General features: G+C 35.4%; 2 protein-coding genes across 2 annotated transcripts in view; one reads left to right on the forward strand and one right to left on the reverse strand.

Annotated features, from left to right (window-relative positions):
• LOC118739290 (glutactin-like) overlaps positions 1-2067 on the forward strand; it is a 62413-nt gene extending 60346 nt beyond the window's left edge. The window contains exon 8 of the mRNA XM_036470534.1: positions 1987-2067. The gene's annotated coding sequence lies outside the window, so the exon portion shown is untranslated. The remainder of the gene's footprint in view (positions 1-1986) is intronic.
• The window catches only part of LOC118739289, a gene marked incomplete in the record, with an annotated part of 114602 nt that continues 94654 nt past the window's right edge, over positions 2052-21999 (reverse strand). Inside the window, 2 exon segments of the mRNA XM_036470532.1 lie at positions 2052-2278; positions 17435-17631. Coding sequence (XP_036326425.1) covers positions 2075-2278; positions 17435-17631 — 401 coding nt within the window.

Raw genomic sequence — 21999 nt, forward strand, 5'->3', positions numbered from 1 at the left:
ATTATTGAGATTTTAGAAATGTTAATATTTTCCAAATTTGAGAATTTCATTTATTCTGAAATCCAACCTAAAATGTAAAGATGAAAACCTTGAAAATTCTTAGAATTCTAAAATATAACATTTTTGAAGAATTCCAAAAATTTTCCACTTTTTTGAATATTTATTTTGTGCTTTGTCTACATCAGTACATACTATTTTAGTATGTTATTCACGATATATGTTGAAATAATGTATTGAAAAAGTTACAAAAATTTCATATTAAAACACATTAATTTTTCGATACGAGGGAATTGAATGCCCCACTTAGGACATCGCCCTGGGAAAAAAATGCATTTTCGAATGTGAAAAGGGTTGTTTTACTTTTTTTCGATTACTATACATTACATTTTCCCACTGGGTAAGTATGTATGTATGTCTTTTGTGAAAGACTAGAGGATTTGTAGTTGAATTTTCCGCACTGATTTAAGAGATTCACAAAAAGCACTGCAAACTATACAATTGACCCATTAGGCCGAAATCGTTTGAATTTCTGCAGCAATTAAAAACCATCATCTCTAGACGTTAATTCAACTTATATAAATATTGCCGTACTGATTCGATTTTGAAGCCTTTCATCAGTCTCTCCATTGGAATATTGCCAAAAATATATGTATTTAGCTGATGTCAAGGTTTGAACTACATAGATAAGTACATATGTAGAAAACAATTAAAAAGGAAGTAATTCAGAACCGTTTGTTCAGGATAATAAATAACATTTTTATATTTGTTTGCAAGTTTGTTTATTTATTTATTTATTTAATTACGTTGTTTACGCATATTCGCTTTAAATACATGTTTTTCAGATTTTAATTATGCCGAATAAATTTTATTTACTTTAAGTAGTTACATGTTTGGATAAAGTTATTTTATGTTAAATATAATACATAAAGTTAAATTTTTCTTAGCGTACATAGCTATCAATTATAAAATAAAATAAAAGTATGCACAAAAAAATTATAGCAAAACAATAATTCAGAGTACATAATTTAAACTGTACCAGAGCTTAAAAATGTGGAATGATTTTTTTCATACTTACATACATAGGTACTTAATGCTAAATTTTCATTGCTAGCATACAAATTTTCCACCATTCCATCAGTGACATGGTCGCATTACTGATAAAACAAAGGCAGCGATTCGGGAAGCGAAGTAAATATGTATGTTGTGGCTAAAAATTTATGAAAATAAAATTGCCATGAGAAGTTTTAAAGCCTTAAATTTTTGTAAAAATTAATACGTTTTATGTACATATCGAGTCGTAACCGACAAAATAACGTAAGCGACACTTTTATTTCTTTTTGATGCAGAAATGCATCTAGATGCTCTAGAAATATTGCTCCATAAAAAGAATACAAAATTTTTGAAAAACTGTCGCTCACGTTTTTTTGGCGTTTAGGTCTCGATATCTTTTATCGAAAAATTTAATTTCGCCTCTTTGAATCGCCGTTGTGAAATTTTATACGAACGTTGCCAAAATACTTGCATAGTAAACATATTTTCTGTAAATGTTATTCGCTTTGTCGCCATCCTTCTTACTTAACTAAGTTACTAACTGCTAAGCTGCATTAATTTTTATTAAATTAAATTCCTTGCCTTTGCAATTTTTAGAGTTAAAAAATTTTGAATTTCTACATTCTTACGCATAATTAGCTATACAAATACACAATTTACACCTTAAAAAGTAATTTTGAAGTACGCAAAAATATTTACAAAAAAAAAGAAAGGAATGCTGAAAAACTGGTAATATTTTTAAGAATAAAATTATAATTTGCTTAAATTATAAGGAAGGAAAAAACGAAGATTTATCTAGTAAGCCTTCAGAAGACTCAATAAATCCTATGGTTATCACCGCGTCATGCCGGTACTTAATCGATTGGAAAATAAAATAATCACTTTCCTTTATTAACTAGTCATTAATTATTATTATTTTTTTTGTTTTTATTCCAGACTACGGAAAATTCGAAGCTATCTGCCTCGAACAACTCCTCTACAAGGCTATGCAAGTGTCTCCACAACGTTTTTCCCGCCCGCTCATCTAACGATAATTATCACCCATACGACAACGTTTACTCTGCGCCGGATTCTCGCCCATATCCAGGCTCTCATTGTCACTGTCCATTGTCTCGCTGCAGTCGCCGTCCGGTTCGCCACCGCCCATAATATCCTGTTTCCGTTTGGCGGTTGCCATTTCCGCGGCATGTTTCTTGCGCCACTTGGTCCGTCGGTTCTGGAACCAGACCTGCAATCGAGTAGAGTGAAGAAAACGAAAATTGTGGAATTAGTAAAAGTTAAAGGTGGAAGCAGGAGGTGAGAATAAAATTTAATTTTAACTTAATTACTACACATGTGTAAAAGAGATTAGGGTAGCAGTTCGAGAAAAGGTTGTTTTCGCCAAATTCAGAAGTGGAATATTTAAAGTTTTCTATGTAAGCAATTAAAAGTGGGCAACGACAGCCCTGAATGTACATACGTTATTTGCCAACAGCATGCAGACCCCCTTTTTTCGAAAGCAACTTTCGTCAACTTTAATGTCGAGAAAACGACATTGAAAAACTCGATGATGACGTTGGTACCCTACCTACTCACTCCCACACAACAAGCTGATGCGCGCGTCCATGGTTGACGACGTCAGTGATGGCAACATGTGTAAAGTCATTAAGTCGATGCTGGCATTAAGGCGTTTACCAACACATAAGTATTTACAAAATAATACCCTGACGCACAACAAGGCAAGGACATGGCGAGGTACGAGTTTGCAGCAGAGCGAGCGCGTTTTTTTGTGTAGTGCAACACAAGTGGCACAGTTACTACACTTGCGGCAGGCATATTCACCACCCCATAAGCAGCATAATCAACGCCGGTTAACCCTCAATTAAGAGAAAATAAAGCACCAAAAGGATCGGAGTGGGGCGCAAAAACAAAGCAGCAGCGTGTGGATGGTGGCAAGCGAAGGAGTGTGCACATTTGGGAATGCTTAGCCAAAACCATGACTAACAAAATTCGGTTGCGCTTGCGACCATGAAGGAAACGAGTATACTTTGAAGAGCAGCAAGAGCAGCAACACTGACGACCTTAATAGTGTGGCATTCAACATATGTTGCCGCCAGCCGCACGTAAAATAGGAAGGCTGGAATTGTATGGACAGCTGAAAAACGGGCTCACTTTGGCTATCATGTCTCATTGTGTCATGTAAAGTATGGACTGTGCGTAAGCTTTTGTGGCAGCTACAATGAGCTGAAAAAGCACTAACTCAAGCAGTGTATGTTGCACGTTTGTGAGCTCATTGAGCGCCTTGAATGACGGTGCTGACGACATAATTTGCTTAGCAAAAGTAGCGGCCAAGCGAATGAAGCGCTTATAATTTCTCGCTTTGCAACCGTTTACTCGTAGTTGTAGGTTGTGTGGTGTGGAGGCTGCTTTGGTTTAGGTTGTCGTTTTTGATGCTGCCTGCTACTTTTGGCGGTCATTAACACACTTTTGTGCAAGACAATTCACTGCCCTAGCGTCATTAGCCAGCAGCAGCAGCAGCAGCAGCAGTTGCTTTGCCGGAAGCTCATGCCCCGCTTTCCGTTTCTACTACCCATTGACTACTTAGTTTGCTGCCTTGCTTTGCTTTGCTTTGCTTACGAGTTTATGGCCGCCATCTGTTGCCTGTTGTGATGTGGTTACAATGCAGCGGTTAATTACTTTTCAAAGCTTTAAAAATTGTGGGTGGGTCGGGGTATAACCTTTGACGTTTAAAAATACAACTTTTTGATTCTTAATGGGATGTTTACAGCTTTGAACTGATTTTTTTTTTTGTTAAGTGGCCGCAAGATAAAATGATAGAGTTTATGCATCACGATTTTGTCTCAATCTTTTTTATACATATTAGTTCACACACTTATTGAATTTTTCTCTACCAGACTGCTTGTATAGCCCTTCGTAGCCGCAAAACCCAAAAAATTCACACTCGCCGTTTAGTGGACCAAAACGGAAGATGTTGAAAAGATAATCTCCATACGAGACACAGATAGAAAGCATCGGAAAAACCAACATAAAGTTGAGAAAATAGCAGAACCATGATGCAAACAGAATACACATGGATACAGATGTAGATATTTATTCCAAAATAAAGCGAAAGCTTCTCTGCGCGAGCCTGAAATACCCAACCACTTAAGGCAATATACTCGTATGTTATACACTTGTATCTATATGAGTTACAGTCTGTACATAGTATATCTGACTCAGAGATTTTTTGGCCACAGCTGTTGCCACAAAATAATGACCATGAAAAGCATCCTTAATGATGCCATCTAATGGTGTGTTGGCTTTGCTGCTGCTGTGCTTCTTTATTTCGCAGTAAAAGCTGCTGCATCATTCCTTGCGTGGCCTGCCGAAAGCCATGTCTGCCTCTATTGCGAAGGCGGTGAAGCCAACAACGCCGTTATGCTGGCGCTGAGTTTGGAATTTTTTGCAACTGCTTGCTGGCAACATTTGTGCTCCGTATAAATATGCGTATATGAATGAAAATGGCTTGCTGAAAATACAATATACATATATGTAGTACATTTTGCAGCTTATTTCGTCATACACACACACATACACATTTGTATTCCCACGCAGATGTACATATGCCGCCATAGAATCTCAGTCAATGCCACTTTTCTCATCATTTCATTCTTTTAATTCTCTTGTTGTCATAAAGAAAATTAATTACATTTTTATTTGTGCATAATGCGGCATATAATAATTACACAAATGTGCAAATGAAGTTGTAAATTATGAAAGGAATGTGTTACTATGGCTAATTAAATGCAGGTTGTATTGCTATTGTCCTCCATTTGAGCGATTGGCTCTAGAAAGGTTTGGTTTGGATAATAAAATAACAGTAAAAGGGACTTGTTACTCATGTGCCATTTAAGGGGACATATCGACGGTTGAGTGAGAGATCGACAAATCTCAGGTAAGGAACGCCTCAGAACTTTAGGCCTGACTTCGTGGCTTTTTTCTGGCCTATTTTACTTAAAATATGTATAATAAAATGCGGCTTGGAACTATAAATATAAGTACCAATTTAAGCTTAAGAAAAATCTTTAATATTTCTAGAACTTCTTTTTACTATTCAGATATTACAGCGACCTTGCAAAGTACCATTTCTTTAAGGAAATACTTTCTTAGCTTTTTAAAAAATAATATTTAGAAATTTGAAATTTTAAACTGAGTTGTGTACTCTGATGCAGAATGTGTTAAAATTTTTGAATTTTTCTTATCTTAAGCTGAACTTCTTTTTACATACATACATATATTCAAAACGATCTGTCTGCAGCTAAAAATTAGATTACCATTCAAAACTCCACCTAAGACTTAACTTTCATCGATGATATTAATGCTGGACTTCTATATCGCTTGACAGAAGGATTACCTATTGAATTTCAAAATAAAAATTTGCAGGGGGATCTGGCTTCTTGCGGATTGGGCCAAGTACACTGAGATTCCAATCTCCGGGCATGTATTCATCAGACCAAATTCTGTTTAATAGCAGGTACCTCAGCTCGAGCAGCCGCCGGATTTTAACAGCTCGGACGGTATACTGACACTTCTTTTTTCTATAGAAGGCTAGAGCAGGAGGACAAATCTAAACACTTAAACTATGTCGCGCTTAATTTGTCCACTGCTCGATAAAGGAAGAGTATAGAGTCTGCTAAGGATTTCAAAACGGAATTTTGGCTTTCAGCGGAATACTAACGGGATATTGGCCATTGGCCCAGCATAACAATTTTTGTAAAAGCTGTAGAGATAAGGAAGATGTATTGGATTCATTCAGCACTTCATATACGATAGAAAATCGGTATGATTAAATCATATGCAGGGACGGGTCTGAGGGATCCTCGTGGGCATCACAATGGGCCTGTTGGACCCTCGAGTGAACTATTCAACTGAAGTAACCCGTCTAATCTAACCTACTGGCCATACTTGTCAACTGCTTTTACAAGTATTTGGCTAAATAAGGTTGATTTGAAAATATCCGAATGTCTAACGTATTTTTTTCCATTTCTGATTCGAACTACTAATCCGATACAGATTCGATATTAAATTGGGTAAATAATTTCAATAGCCATGGCGGCAAATCGCGGAGGTGGAGGAGGACAGTTCCCTATAGTATTTTTCGAAAAGCATATTTCAATATAGGTATTTGAATGGATTATTAAAGTTGAAAACGAAAGACACAAAAATTATCTTTTATGGATAAATTGTTAATAACCGCCGAAGTCGACATAAGAAAGAATTGAGCTAAGTGTGCTATCGTATTCTGCAACTACTATTCCAACTCGTCAGCTGGGATATTCAAAAAGTTATAGACGAAAATATTTTGGTTTCCCCATAAGGCTAACATTAACATCGAAATGTTTAAAACGTTTTTTCTCGAATTCAGGTTTATCAACTTAGGCGGTTATTACTTATGACCAGAGATATATAGGTAATCTGTGTATTAGTTTTATAGACGCATATACCCGACTATAAAATTCTACAAAATCGATTGACCACGCGTAGTTTCACAGATAAAAACTACATGAAAGGGTCAAATACTAAAATACCAAGAAAATCGTATACACTTAAGTGAATATACATATGTATTTGTATACTATACATATGTATTGTATTTATGTACAAAAAATAATTTTCCTTTCTATTTATCTATACCCACTTGGACACCCAATTGCGCAACCAACCGGTCCAAAGGCATTTTATGACAGCAGCACGTCAAAGTCAATCAAACATTGTCGCCGGCTGCAATCAATTTGCTGCGCTGCCATTCGGACCGAATCAAGCTGAATTTCGATAGATTTATAGGCAATGCATACAAAAGCGAATGGTGGAGGACCACCGAACGACCGAACGACTACATGGCTGCCACTGGGTGGTTGATTGGATACCTGGGCTAACCGAAATGGCTAACAACAGCATGTCAAAGTAAAGCAAAACAAAAAAAAATAGGAACGATTGAAGTATTCAAATATTTATTGCCTTTCGGTGGTGGTGCAAGGCGTAGCGGTCGCCATAGTGCGAGTGTTATGCCAAAAAGGCATAAGAACTGAAGTAAAATCTTTTTTGTTGCATTTGTTACGAGGCGAGCGCATGCGCCGCAAACAAGCCAGCGGGCTATATGGTATGAGAAATCAGTCAACACTAACGAAATGGCTGACATGTTGTCAGGTGGTGTTTGCTGCAATCACAACAACAATGACATTTGTTATTTTATGTTTTTTGTTTTGTTTTTGGTCTGTTGTCTAGATAAAAAGACATCAAACGTTCCAACGCACACGCACACGTTTGGATACATATGTAAATTCACTTGAAAGCGATGGGCGAATAAAAAATTAATATATGCCGCAAAAGGATAAAATAACAATTGAGTAAATTTATAGCCATCCATACCCCCCTTTGTGGTGCGAATATAAACTGCCACAAAGGTAATAAATGTATGCATACATACATACATATGTACATATGTATATTCATAGGTAGCTGAAGTAGACTGCACATAGATGAACTCAAAGCGGGAACGAAAAGAAGCTAGGGTTGTACTTATGAATGTGTGTGGATATTAAAGCCTTTGTTGCTTTTAAATTTTATTATTTAAAACTCATGAAATTTATGACATCGTATACAAACAAATGTGTGTACACATTTATGCGTGTGTGTGTGTATGAGTAAATGTGCCAAAATATGTAGAATACATCTCCATAGGTGTTCTTAAGGCCGACACGAATTTTTGTAGATTTGGCAGCGCCAAACAGAATTCTTCATAAGCCGGGTTCTTATAGGTTTTCGTACAAATTTTTGTGTCCATTTGTAAACGTATGTGTGTATGTATAAGCGCTATTGGCAGCATTCGAAAAGGTTATGTTGCTTTGATAAGGCAATAAATTTTATTTATTTACGGGCACACATACAAGCGCATATGTTTTTTTACATATGCATGTACATTAGACTGCATCACTCCCAATACAAAATAAAAATGGTACTATTTTTCCATTTGAATTATAAAATTTAATATATTTCAAGACGTCCACCAAAATATTTCGGAAAAATATTAAGATTTAAGTGAGCTGGACCGATTTGAAAATACCTCCAAAAATGGAGTTTTTTATGAATAAAAATAGTTTCTTAAACATTTTTTTTTGAAAAAATCTCCTCAAATGACAAAACGGTTTAAGCTTAAAAAATTTGCTTAAACATATTTTTAAAAAATGTAAAAAAAATTTTAACGGAATCGTGATGATGAGATTTTTGATGCTGTTTTTTTTAACTTTCTTCAAAGATTTGTATAAGAAAAACTTGAATAACTGAACCTTAACTCTTCCGATTTAGACTTAGAGGTGTCATTGGAAAGGTATTTTCTCACCCTTTTTATTTCTTTGATAATAAACTCATTCAAAGGATGAAAGAAAAGGGTAGGATGAACGAGCGGCATTCAAAGTAGAATTAAGATGTGTTGGTATTTGGGAAAAAAATATTGGGTCACGAATGACTTTTTTTTTGACAGAAATAAAAACAGTGTGAAAATACCTTTCTACTGAGATCCCATAAGTCTAAATCAGAATAGTTTTGGTCCAGTTATTCAAGTTTTTCGTAAATCAATCTTTGAACAAAGTAAAAACACAGCATCAAAAATCTCATTCTTACGATTCCGTTGAAAAGATTTTTAAATATTTTTATGCAGATTTTTTAAGCTTAATCTGAATTTTTATCTCAGGGGACTTTTTTCAAAAAGTTCTTTAAGAAACTATTTTGATTCATAAAAAACTCCATTTTTGGAGGTATTTTGGTGGACGGAAAAACTGCAACTTTTTTTGGTGGTGCAGTCTAATGTGCATACATGCATATATATATATTTACTTATATTTTAACTGCATGCAAGCGCAGTTATATTTTATATACTCGCACATACATACATTTTGCCTGTATTTTGACTGATTTATTACGGTTTTGAGGTTATAAACTTCATGGAAGCAACATAAGGATTGACAGCAGTTGACTAATTTTTAACTGAAAGTTACTCAGTTGGCTGCTCAGTAGGTGATATACATAGATACATAAATATTGTGCCTTACTTGATGTTTAATAAAATGGCAGTTAAGTTAGTTTAATGAATGCAAGGAGCGCAAAAGTTTAGCCACGGAGCCATTAGACTGAAAAATTGGTTGTAAAAAGTGATGTATGGCTAAATGAGTGGGCTTAAGATTGGTGAGGTTGTTGAAACTGGAGTAATGAGTATACATACATGAGTATGACCCAGGCAGCGTTTTTAATCATTAGCTACTCGAAATCGTGTCGTCTTAGCGAGCAACTATACGCGGAAGATCTCTTTTTCGAGTCATTTGTGACACAACTGGGAAAGAGAAAAGTACGCTACCCTAGTAAGTTATAGAAATCGGTTATCGTGGTCCAAAGTTATGCGGTAACATTCATAAAAAAATATATATACATACGTATTTATTCCGACGAATTGATAACCTCGTACTTTTTTGAAGTCGGTTAAAAACAAATAAAAACAATTCCAAAGCGATAACTTAAGACACGATCCGTATATGTTGTATTTACCAACAAAATTTAGGTGAGACACTGCTCAGTTTGGAAGTACACACATAGTTAGAAGGCGGGCGAATGGCTTCCACCCATTTGAAATCATGTTGTCCCTGCCAGTTTTTTTCCAAATATAAGTTTTACAGCTGTCCGTAAAAGTCAATAAAAAGGAATTACGCCAGAAATAAGCCCCAGAAAAATCAACGTTGTAGAATCTTCTCAACAAATGTGGCAGTGTACTGTCCTTGGGCATTGAGAAACACATCTACATCTCCGCGATCAAATTATTTCACCTCAGTTACGTTTTTTAATAGTCTAAAAAAATGGAAAACGGCAGGACTGGTCTTCGATTGTGGAAACATTGAGGCAAAAATATATCTACTCGTAACGAGAGAATTTCTTTAGAATATATTAAAATAAAAGTTGCTTCCTATTAAGAAATAAAATTTCTGAAAAATGAACAAAAATATTCCATTCATTTTGTATTAACATGCGAAATAATAACGCTAGAAAATAGTCGTAAACAAAAAATGTAGATTTGTTTTCGGCCAACAAAAATGTATTGTAGTTTTTTCTAAAAAATTAACGGTATCGATTTAAATAAAACGGTTCTTTCCAAGATGGCGGCGATGTCACAACACCCTGAGACCCGCAAATCATTTTTTAACATCTCTTTAACCTACTCAACATTAATCAAAACGATTTATGAACCTTACCATAAATGATCGGAGTTTTGCTAATTTCACTAACTTTCTTGGAACTATTTTTTCTGAAAAAATTGATTATATGCCAAGTAGATAAGGTAAGGGAAAATTGAACCAAGTTGGCAGGCCTGGCTGCCACATATTCGTATAGCCGTTGCTTAGAGCTTTTTTTCGGAAACGTACTTTAGTTTGAAAAGAAATTATGAATAGGGTAGCCACCCATTTGAATAAATTGAATTTGATGAATGGAGAAAAAATATTCAGCTATCACCACAATCAAACTAGATAAGGATGCGGAAAAGCTTTTATCCGTGAACATTTAGGATAGTGTTGTCATCTAAATAGCAAGTTTGTACCAATGTCGAAAAACACACGCCGGTTTTTAAATAGACAGCAAATTCTACCGTAAAATGTTCGACATTTGTTTAAGTACATACTTTAAAAAAAGCTTTCCTCTCCACTCCTATTTACCCATAGAAAATGTTCAACTGTTAATGGGTGCCAATAAACAATAAATTGTTCGATACCACACGCCTCTTAGCCTCAGCTGCGCTAAATATGAAACAGCAATAATTTTCTATAACTTTTCTCCTGAAACCAATTAAACAAAATTTATAATGGGCATTCATTAGCTATTAATGCAACAGATTTTTATTGTTATTACAAGCAACTGTGGCCAAGCGAGAAGAGCTTGCTGTAGGTAGGTACATAAAATGGTAAACTTATAAACAACATAAAATTGGACATTGAGTGTAATTGCATATTCATAAGAATAGGAATAATAATTTGACATTTAAATTGACGCTATTGTTGTTAATTATGATAATTTTATAATGGCTTACATTTCAATAATGGAATGGGACATTTGAATAAAGGCTTTTTTGTTTAAGCTATGAATTATGTATAGAGTATTGTTAATGTGCCATAAGGCGTGGCCACTTAAAGTTGATGTTATCTTTCTATATTGATTTTGAAATAGTATTTGAGTTTCAACTTAATTTTTAAGTGTCAGCGTGAAATTTATTTCTCATGCATAGATAACCAATTGTAATATCTGCTAAATAAATATACATCTTTTATGAAATTTTTTACATCAAAAACTTATTTCCGAAAAATCGGTAATAACAGATCTGCGATTATTATTTCGTTCTCAGTTCGCACTTACCCTGCAAGGACATACGCAAAACAACGCGACAAAAGCAAGCAACAAAAACACAGGCATACATGTATATCTATAATATAGATTCTATATACATATACAGTGAAACCTCGATATAGCGAAGTTGAAGGGGTTGGATAAATGCTTCGTTGTATGAGCAAATTTAGGTATAGTTTCTTTTTGTTATAACGGGACTCTAACCGTCAACATATTCAGAATACGCTATGTAGAGGCTTTTGTGTCGATCCTTCGTTATATAGAGGCTTTCCTTAACGGGTGTCTGTTAACTGTCATACATATGTACATATTCGGAAAGTTTTCAGCTATTCTTCTTTATACAATTTTTCTTAGATATATCTACTCAATAAAAAAGTTGCTATATTCAATTTTTCGTTTTATCGAGGCTTCAGTATATACATACAAACATATAGACACTATGCGATTATGATGAAGAAATGATTAATTGCCGAAGAATGAGGAGGATGAATGTTTATGATTTTATGAGGAATTCAATTGGAGCGACAGTTGCACATAGGCAGACAGACGAAATGCAAGCAGGCAGACACTGATGGATATGAATGAAGGGCTGACTGCCTGGCTGACTGAATGGATGTACGGATTTCAAGGATTACAGACTGACGAGCAAATGACAAAGATGGGTTGAGTGCGACAACTGGAACTACAAATGAACCTCGATGTATGTAGGTTTAGATGTGCGTACTTCCGGCATAATGATGGCAAAAAGGACGATGGCTGATGTAAATTAAAAGTCTGGCAAAAGCAATCGCTCTAACTGTGCAGTTCGTGCTGTTTACGCATTTCTTGTTGCCTTTTGTAAATGCATTGCTTCATACATATTCAATTAGCAAGCAAGCAAGTGAGTGAGTGAGTGGGTGAGTGAGTAACAGAGGTCGAATAGACGAAAAAGCACAGAAAAAATAGCCGAGAATGTTGCTTAGCCGAATGATGGTCATGGCTATCATTTGTCTCTCTAACTGCCTCACTGTTTGCTCTATATGCACATGTCTCTAAACTGCTTTATTTGCCAGTGTCCCTGTGCCATTTTGTAAGCGATAGTATGCAAATTGTTGCAAAAACAACAGCAAATAGTTTGTACGCATGCATGCAGCAGCATCCTGGCTATTACCCGGATATAGACAGCTCGGAAATGCAAATTAGCTAAAAAGGCAGCGCCAAGTGTGCATAGACTCATACATGCACATACGCACGGCAAAAACACGATACATAAATGGGATACATGAGAGAATCGGTGAAAAAGAGCACACAGCCGCAGCCAAACACCCACTCCACCTTTTGCCATTTGGAGCGGGTGGCAGCTTATTGCCCACTACTACCAATGCAAGCGGCGGTCGTGTGATGACCCTTCATAATATGGGAAATGATCTTGACAAGAATAATTGCATGTTCGCATAATTAAAACCATTTGTAAGCTCATGCTTACAGGGACATACATACATACATACATATAAACGGTTGAATGCTCATTTGGCAGCAGTTGTCTTGCTGCATTCAAAAAAAAAAAAACAGTAAATACGCAGTGAAAATAATGATAGCTATATCGACGGTGATTTCATTGTTGCTGATGGTAGTACGCTGAGATTTCGCCTTGTTTTTGCTGTTATTATTAATGACTGTCGGGAGTTGTGTTGATGATATGAATTCTCGAGCACATTTTGAATACTCAAAATGACGGTTGTGCAGACTCAATTGTTGCTACTATATTATGAAATCGATATTAGTCTTCGAAAGTTTATGTCAGATTCATAAAAGTACTCATAACTGCCATGGATTGTGTGCTGGCCTTGGGACCCGCCTCCTGACAACTGCATCCAGCGAAAAGTCTCGAAAAGCGGCAGATATATATTGACTCCCCCAACAGTGCCAACTCCCGCAAACGGAACAAGGAACTCTATATCGAAGATAATTGCTCAAATTAAGCAGAAGTATTTAAGTTCAGGTTCTAGGTTAGGAACGACATCCTTAGGGATTTATATACCTCAGACCTTCTTTTGTTCGCCCATCTCGCAGCGCCAGGTACTCAACATTTTAATTCAAATAGAAAGTAACAATATTTAAATTTAAAACTAATTCAAGAATGAACTAAATAGAATTATAATCGGAATTGGCATAGTGAATGCCTAACGCTGACGAGATTACATGATAGGATTAGTAGCCTCATGGCCCTTTGAAATTTACCTTAGGGGCAGTAGCGCCGGCGATTCCAGAGGCGCCATAGACGTCGCCGATTTATTTTGAAGTTGACCACGCCGCCGCCGCCAAGCCTGTCAGCGTAAACCTCTATTTTATAAATTGTCGTAGGTGCTGAAGCTCTCAAAACTTGAGTACTATTGACATGTTTACAACGCCTACGCTTGCTGCAATTTGCAACTGATTTGTCCATGAAGTGGACGCTTACGGGATACTGCAATTATTTGACGCTTCGTTTTGAGATTTTTTAGAAATCGTAATCATTGGAAACACGTTGCCGTTGTATGTACATTAGGGTGGTCAAAAATAAGCAAAGCCGGAATTTTAATGCTCACACCCCCTAGGATTGTTCTATTTCGAGAAAAATAGACCCCTATTTTTATACCTTTCATGAGCATGAAATGGTATTATAACTTTGGTCCGATGTTTGTAAGTACCAGAACAAAAAGAGATAGACCCATGAAAATGTATACTTATATGATCAGAACGTCGAGCTGAGTTGATTTAGCCATGTCCGTCTGTCCGTCTGTCCGTCTGTCCGTCTGTCCGTCTGTCCGTCTGTCCGTCTGTCTGTCTGTTTGTATGCAATCTAGTCTCTCAGTTTTCGAGATATCCGGATGAAATTTGGTAGGTGAGTGTATTTTTATAATGTATTAATCATTTGTCGGAACCGGAAGAATCGGACCACTATAACATATAGCTCCCATACAACTGATTGTTCAGATATGAGATTTTTCATTATAACTTCTCCATTTATGTAGTTAAGAACAAGAAATTTCGCAGCACTTTCACCCATTATCAACAGAATACTTATAGTGAAAATTACAAAGATCGGGTCACTATAACCTATAGCTCCCATACAACTGATTGTTCAGATATGAGATTTTTCGTTATAATTCATCCATTTATGTAGCTAGGAACATGAAATTCCGCACTGTTTTCAATAATTATCTACAGAAAACTTACAGTGAAAATTAAAAAGATCGGGTAACTATAACCTATAGCTCCCATACAACTGATTGTTCAGATATGAGATTTTTCGTTATAATTCATCCATTTATGTAGCTAGGACCATGAAATTTCGCGCTGTTTTCACTCATTATCAACAGAAGACTTACCTCGAAAATAATAAAGATCGGGTCACTATAACCTGCAGCCCCCATACAACTGATTGTTCAGATATGAGGTCTTTTATCATAACTCCTCCATTTATGCAGCTAGGAACATGAAGTTTCGCACCATTTTCACTCATTATTAACAGAATACTTACAGTGAAAATAACAAGGATCGGATGACTACAACATATATCTCCCAAACATCTGATTGTTCAGATATGGGATTTTACTGTAAAACTTCTTTATTTGAACAGCTAAAACCGATAAATTTCGTAAGATATTTTATAAATAATAATACAAAGTCTACTGAGAAAATCGTCAAAATCTATGCTGTATAAGCTTTATCTCCTATAGCACTGATTGTTCAGATACCAGTTTTTGCGATATATCTCCTTTATGTAGGAAACTAAACCCAATAAATTGTGTTACCGGTTTACATACCGATCACATAGCGGTGAAAATCACTTAGATTGGTGTCATATAAAGTATATCTTCCATACCTCTGATTGTTTAGGTGCGATTTTTTATATAAGTATGTAACTCCTCTATCGATGTATGCAGATGTATTCAAAAGCAGTAATCTGTCAAAGTAAAATTTGCAGATGTTCATGAAAGGTATGAAGCCTTCGGCATAGCCGAAGACAGCGCTGCTCTTACTTGTTTATTTTTATATTTGGAACATAGATATTCATGCGTATAATCTACTTGCAGTGAAAGCGAGGTGGTCTAAATGCCCGATTTAGAACTAATTTAAATAGCGTTTAATTCTAAGGTACTAACAAATTTAAAACATTAAAAAGACCCTTACAAATCCAGGAAACGCCAGCCGCGTTGTCAACACAACCCCTCGGCACGTGTGCGGCAACATACAATCTCTTCCTATCTCCGGCGACGCTCACCAATCAGCGACATTTTTAAACCGACCAATGCTCACACAATGCTAACAAACAAATTTGATGACAAAAGGATTTGTGTTTATCGGTATAAAATGCGGCAACAAATGTACATGGAAAAAACTCGCAATAAAATGCATTGCTGCATTTTAAACTTCACATTCATCAGTTGATGCTGTGGATTTCTACCTACATTAAGTGCCAAACGTTGGCGGCAATGTCTGCGTGGATTTTTAGATTTTGAGTTTTCAGTGCGCGATTTGGAAAACAACAAACACACAACAACAAAAATAATACAGGGAATTTGTAAAAGTTAGACATGCGACGTGTATTATGGGGCATTAAGAGCATGAAGTGCGCTTTAAAAGTGGCAGTAGCAGCAGCAGCAGCAGCAGCAGCAGCAGCAGCAACCCGCATAATCCCAGGCGTCAGCAAACCCAAAACAAGCAATGTAACCACCAGCAACAACAATGGAAGGAAAACGTAAAATGAAGTAAGTAATAAAATGTACATAAAAGGTTGGCAAATGAAGCGCTCGAAATCGATGTAGACTGGAGTGTGGGCACTTTACTCTTAAGAGGTGGGAGGCATTCATATACAGTGACTCAAACAATTACCCCGTGTGGATTTTTTTTTTTAAATATTCGTAATGTTTCTTGAGCTACATTGTTTTATAAAAATACCATCCAAGCTTTAACCAAAACCATATAATTCACAGTTTCCAAATTTATAAAAAATTTGGCAAAATTCATCAAAATTTAAATTTTTTAATCGGAATCTTTAGAAAATTTTTGGGTATGCAGTTTTGTAGCCCACACAATTTTTGTAAATTGTACTTGTTATATAAAATAAAACCGCAAAAGCAGTCTCCAAAAAAATTTCTCCAAAATCAGCGCCCGTTGAAACTTGCATTTCATTAGACTAAAATTGTATGGGCTATAAAACTGCATACCCAAAGATTTTCTAAAAAAAAATCAGATTAAAATGTTGAAATTTTGATGAAAATTTATTGAATTTTCCTAAATGTTGTATGAAGTTTGAAACCGTGATTTATATGGTTTCGGCTAAAGCTTGCATGTTATTTTAATAGAAAAATAACCAAAAAGAATTAACTGAATATTAAAAAAAAATCAACACGCGAGTCACTGTACTTACGTACATACATATGGATGTATATATGCTTGTGGATGTCTATATTGTGCGGCCGCCATTTTTACACAACTTCTATGTATGTATGTATATATGTATTTGGGTCTGGGGCGAGTTAACTGTGCTTTGTGTTTGCGCACTTATTCCCTCGACGAACCCAAAACAAAAAAAGTTTTGCAAGCCATACTTCATTCGCTTTATTTTTAACGAAATCCACTCGGATTTGCCTTTCAATAAAAATGCAAATTTTTCAACACCTTCCTACGCATTTGCTGTTCGCTTGCATTTCGTTTTTGCCCTTTATATCAGTTTTTTTAATGCTACCTCACCTTTAATGCTTTTGGATTTAGCATTTTTTTATATTTTTTATTTTGTTTTGCAGTGTCCTATCTCCTTTGAATGAGGAAATCCTAGTTTGGTGTAAAGAATTTTGGGTGTCTGTATTGCTACCATTACTATTCTTGCCCACTTGCCTATTTTGCCTCTTACTTTCTTTTCCCTTTTTTCCAACCTTCCAATTTTATCTGAATTGTTGTTTATATGTTTGCTAGTCTATTAGTTATTTATTTAGCTTACCTTCACTTGCGATTCGGTCATTCCTAAGGCATAGGCGAGTTTCGCCCGTTCTGGCCCCGCCAGATATTTCGTTTGTTCGAATGTCTTTTCCAGCGCAAATATTTGCTGGCCACTAAAAGTTGGGCGGGTGTGCTTCTTCTTGCCATCCTTATCGTTGCCTTGATGGTGTTGATGTGCCTGTGAGAGACTCGCTGACACTGAAAAAAAGTGGAAGGAAGAGAGAAGGATCGTTTAAAGATAGTTGAATATTTATGTAATATATTTAATATTTAGGGTTAGAACTTTATTACGATCGTAGTATATCCACAATGATTTTCTATAAAATTTACTACGCCTCTCTGATATTCCACTTCATCATTTTCTTTCCTAAAAAGGATCGTCTCCCGTTTTAACTCTTACAGAAGTATACTTTAGAATATTTAACAAAGAGTTAATAAAATTTTCGTAATTCCTGATTAGTATTTATGTATCTACATCCATTGTAGTATCCGTATTTATACCCTGACTACAGGGATAAAGAAACGTATTGAATGAAGCTAAAACGTCGAGCTTCGGACACTCAGGAAATTTCTTGTCATATCACTCAATATTATTTTAGGATACTTGCGCCCTAATAACTTACAGCCTGACAGACGCTTGCTAGAAATTGAAGCGCCCTTAAGGAGACTTCCTTCAGAGGAAGTTTTCACTTTGAGATTAGAGACAAAATCTGTACCTACATGAAATAATCATTGTGTCTGATGGTGGTGCTGATTTTGTTATGTTCGTCGATTCTAAGCTATTGAGCTGCCACAACAACAACAAAAACAATAACATTTTGTACTTACAGTCCTACAAGGCGATTCTGGCTTAGATAGTTACAAATATTTTGAAAGATAGTTTGAAAGATTTTGTTTATTCTGGCACGAAAGTCTTTCAAAATAAAGCTCCGTTGCCAACTTTCACGTTGAAAAGGTCTTGTGACAGAACGCATTTTAGCCTGTTCCAAACGGAGATGTGTATCATTTTGCTCACGTTTCTCCAACAGTCGCGATGGCCGAGTGGGTAAAGCACTGACGTGCAATTCAAGAGGTCCCAGGTTCGAGTATGTACATATGTATGTATGTGTCTCTTTCATTTAATTTTTGTAAACATATATTATGTATATTTTTCTTTTTTAATTTAAATTTTTGATTTTATATATTGTTTTAAAATGGATTTTTCAGAAACTTTTTTTATTTGTTAATTTAATTTAATTTAAAAAAATGTATTGTTTTAAAAAGCAAAAAATATTATTTTTTTTAATTCAATTAAATTTTTGGAAATTTATTTTATATATTTTCCCTATTTTTAATATAAATTTTCCTTTTTAAATTAATTTTCTTTTATTTTTTTTTATTTCATGTTTTTTTTTGAAACTAATTTTATTTTGTTAGTTTAATTTAATTTGTTTAAGTGACGTTTTTTTTTTTGTTTGAAAATCTCCTATCTTTTTGGCTAAGTTTAACTATGTACAAATGTTGAGTTTACACCAAGAATATTAAAATATTTTCAGAACTTTTTCGAAAAAATCACCATATGCCCAGTGGTGTGAATAACTGTAAATATGTATACATAAAAGTAGTATTTTATTAATTTTCTATATAAAAATCGAATTTATATTTTTAACGAATCTTCATCGCTTATTATAAATTTTTTCGTTTTTTGATACAAAATAATACATAAAAATATAAAAACCACAAATATTCGTATTTCTCGTTAATAAATTCGAAAGCGACCATTTGCTTGCCAAATCGATTGAAAATCACCGCAAATAAATTACACAAAATTCGCTTACTCTAACCAAAAATAATAATTACACACTAATTAGACATTCAAAGTAAAAAATTACATCTAGCAAATCGAATCAATGCAAATGGAGCCAACTCCTCTAGCCGCCACAATGCCGCACCGAAAACAACTACAGTAACTGTTCATACACACATACATATAATGAGCCCAAAAGTATGCCTCCCGATTGGCTCCACACTGGCACATTTGCACAAAGCGCGCTGGCCATTTAGAGCCGCCCAATGGCCATCAAATTAACAAACGCAAATTGTCCGCAAATTAATTACGTTGTACGCATAGAAAATATACATTAAACTACATGGCAAATAAAATTACAACAAATTACGTATGCCTCGGAATGTTCAAATAAATATGTATCTATATATATATGTGAATAGCAATTTGTTGAAGCGTCCTCTGGCGCCATTTTCATTTTCATGAACAACATGAAAATCAATTAGCCAAACAGGCGACGTACAAATCCTCGCAGCGTGGCAAGAGCACTAAAGCCCAAAGTGACGAGCAGGAGTGCGCAGCAGGTGGTGTAGTGGTAACTCAGTGGTACTATTTATATTCACCCGCACGCCAGCCTGTCAGCCAGCAGTGACTTGTTCACGTTTAAATAAGCCAATAAAATGAGTATAAATAAAACGCCCGTTGTATGTATGTAGATACCTTTGGCATCTCTTGTACTTTCCTCACTTCCGACAAACAAAACGACCAACGAGCCGTGCGACTCCCTGGGGGAGGTAATCATTACAAGTGGGCATAAACGTCGCTCGGCACTACCTTGTTGGCAATGTTGGCAAGTGTGAAAGCGCTCTTGGGCCGCCTTGGTGAGTTCAGTAGGTGTAGAATATGAGTTGGCTATTTTGCTAGCCTCCAAGCAGCGGCGCTAAACCGCACTCATAAAACTGTGACAACGGTGGTTGTCCTATGAACGTTTGATACAGCATTCCTTTCTACTGGTTGGCGCCCCTTTCGTTTAGCTCTCTGGCTTTACCGTTATGCTTTTCTATTCTCTCTGCCTTCGTGCAATTAATGTCACCCCATTATTAAATGATCCCTAATTATGTGAAATGATTTTAGTCAGCAGTAAATGCTGAATATATGTATGTGTTTACGAGTAGTTATTTAAATTTATGTAGGTTGGCGGGCGAGCTGGCGAAGATTTTTGTATTTCGCGCACAATTATGTATGTATGTATGTACATATGTAGTGTGGAGTTTGAAATATTTAAGGGACTTCAGGTTTTGTTGGCAACATGTTGACGACTAATTTGGGATTGGACTAAAGTAATATACCCTTTGGCTACACAAAACGGCTTCGCTAAAACGAAGTGGTCCCTGCTCTCATTCCATGACATGTAAAGGTAAAACATGCATAATAATTAAGGCATTTAAAAAAATTAATTATTTGAAAAATGCCGAAATATTAAGAGTTGTTCTTATTTTGCGCCGAACAATATTCTATTTTGGAAAAAGAGGCAACATTAAATAACTACAGGACGAAAAGAGATGAGCTAAATAGATAGCACGGTATTTCAAAGTTTTTTTGAATGGAGATCAGGAAAGGTGGTGTGGTTGGATGAAATAATTACCTTAACCTTTAATATGACCTTCAAAAGTTAAAGTGTTTACATTTTTGTCTCTTTTTGACCTGCAACCAGTATGCAATGAATTTGTTAAAACGCTTTAGATATACAAAAACGGATTTAATTTTTTGTTTTTGTAAGGTTGCTAATAGCTAAATGGTAATTATGTTTACTTTCAGTGACCTTAACAAACTCCATGGCTTATTTTATTTTAGTGAACTTATTTTTTTTTTTTAACTTTTTACTTCATTTTTTTCCTAACGTGCAAACCAATTTGCAGTCGCTTTCCATTTAAGCAGCTAAAACCGCCTATCTTATGACACTCAAATTTTACAGGAGAGCGATAAAACGGTTTTGTTCGGAAGGCATTGCCTTGATAAGCGGTATTTTCTCCAGCTATTATTTTTCAAATCTGTTTTAAAAACGATTTTACGATTTTTATGCATAAATATCGATGCCTGACGTTCAGGGTTACAATTTACGATTTAGGTGGTTTTGCAACTGGTCGATGAGCGGTTTTGCAAAAACATCGACGATATGTAGATATAGATGTCGGTTTTAAGGACAAATTAATTTATCATTTAATTATACATTCAAAATTAGTTTCAAAGGTAAAATTTCATAATTTTTGGTTTTTTGACCTTAAAAAAAATTTGTGTATGAAATATCTGAGAAAAAGTTATAAAGAATAAAAAAAATTTAGAATTCGCTTACATACAATTTTTATTTTTATTGTTTTGTTTTTTTTTTTTACACCGAGAGATTTAACAAACAACAAGAAGCAACGCCATTAACCAAATAAAATTATCGCCAATAATAGTAAAAGTCTCCATTGTCAATTCAACGCCTTTATTCAATGTTTTTTTTTCGCAGCCCATCATCCATTAACGTTTCATAAAAATGCCATTAAATTCGTCGTTCGCTGCATTCCCCGCACCATTGCCATTTCCACTTAATTTTCATAATTTTAAAATGGCTGTGTCTCTACGCTCATTAGCATATCACTCTTAAAGGCAATCAAATTCTGGCAACCAGTTTTAACAGCGACTTCTTCTTCAGCCAATTCTATACAACTCACTACCTACTTAGTACCTTGCGTCTTGCGCGGCTCTGTGTATGGCTGCCAAAACTTTATTGTACGCTGGTTGTTTCTCGCCGCTTT

The sequence above is a fragment of the Rhagoletis pomonella genome, unplaced genomic scaffold (genome assembly GCF_013731165.1).
Source record: "Rhagoletis pomonella isolate Grant_MI unplaced genomic scaffold, Rhpom_1.0 Rhpom_scaffold_00005, whole genome shotgun sequence".
NCBI classification, from domain to species: domain Eukaryota; kingdom Metazoa; phylum Arthropoda; class Insecta; order Diptera; family Tephritidae; genus Rhagoletis; species Rhagoletis pomonella.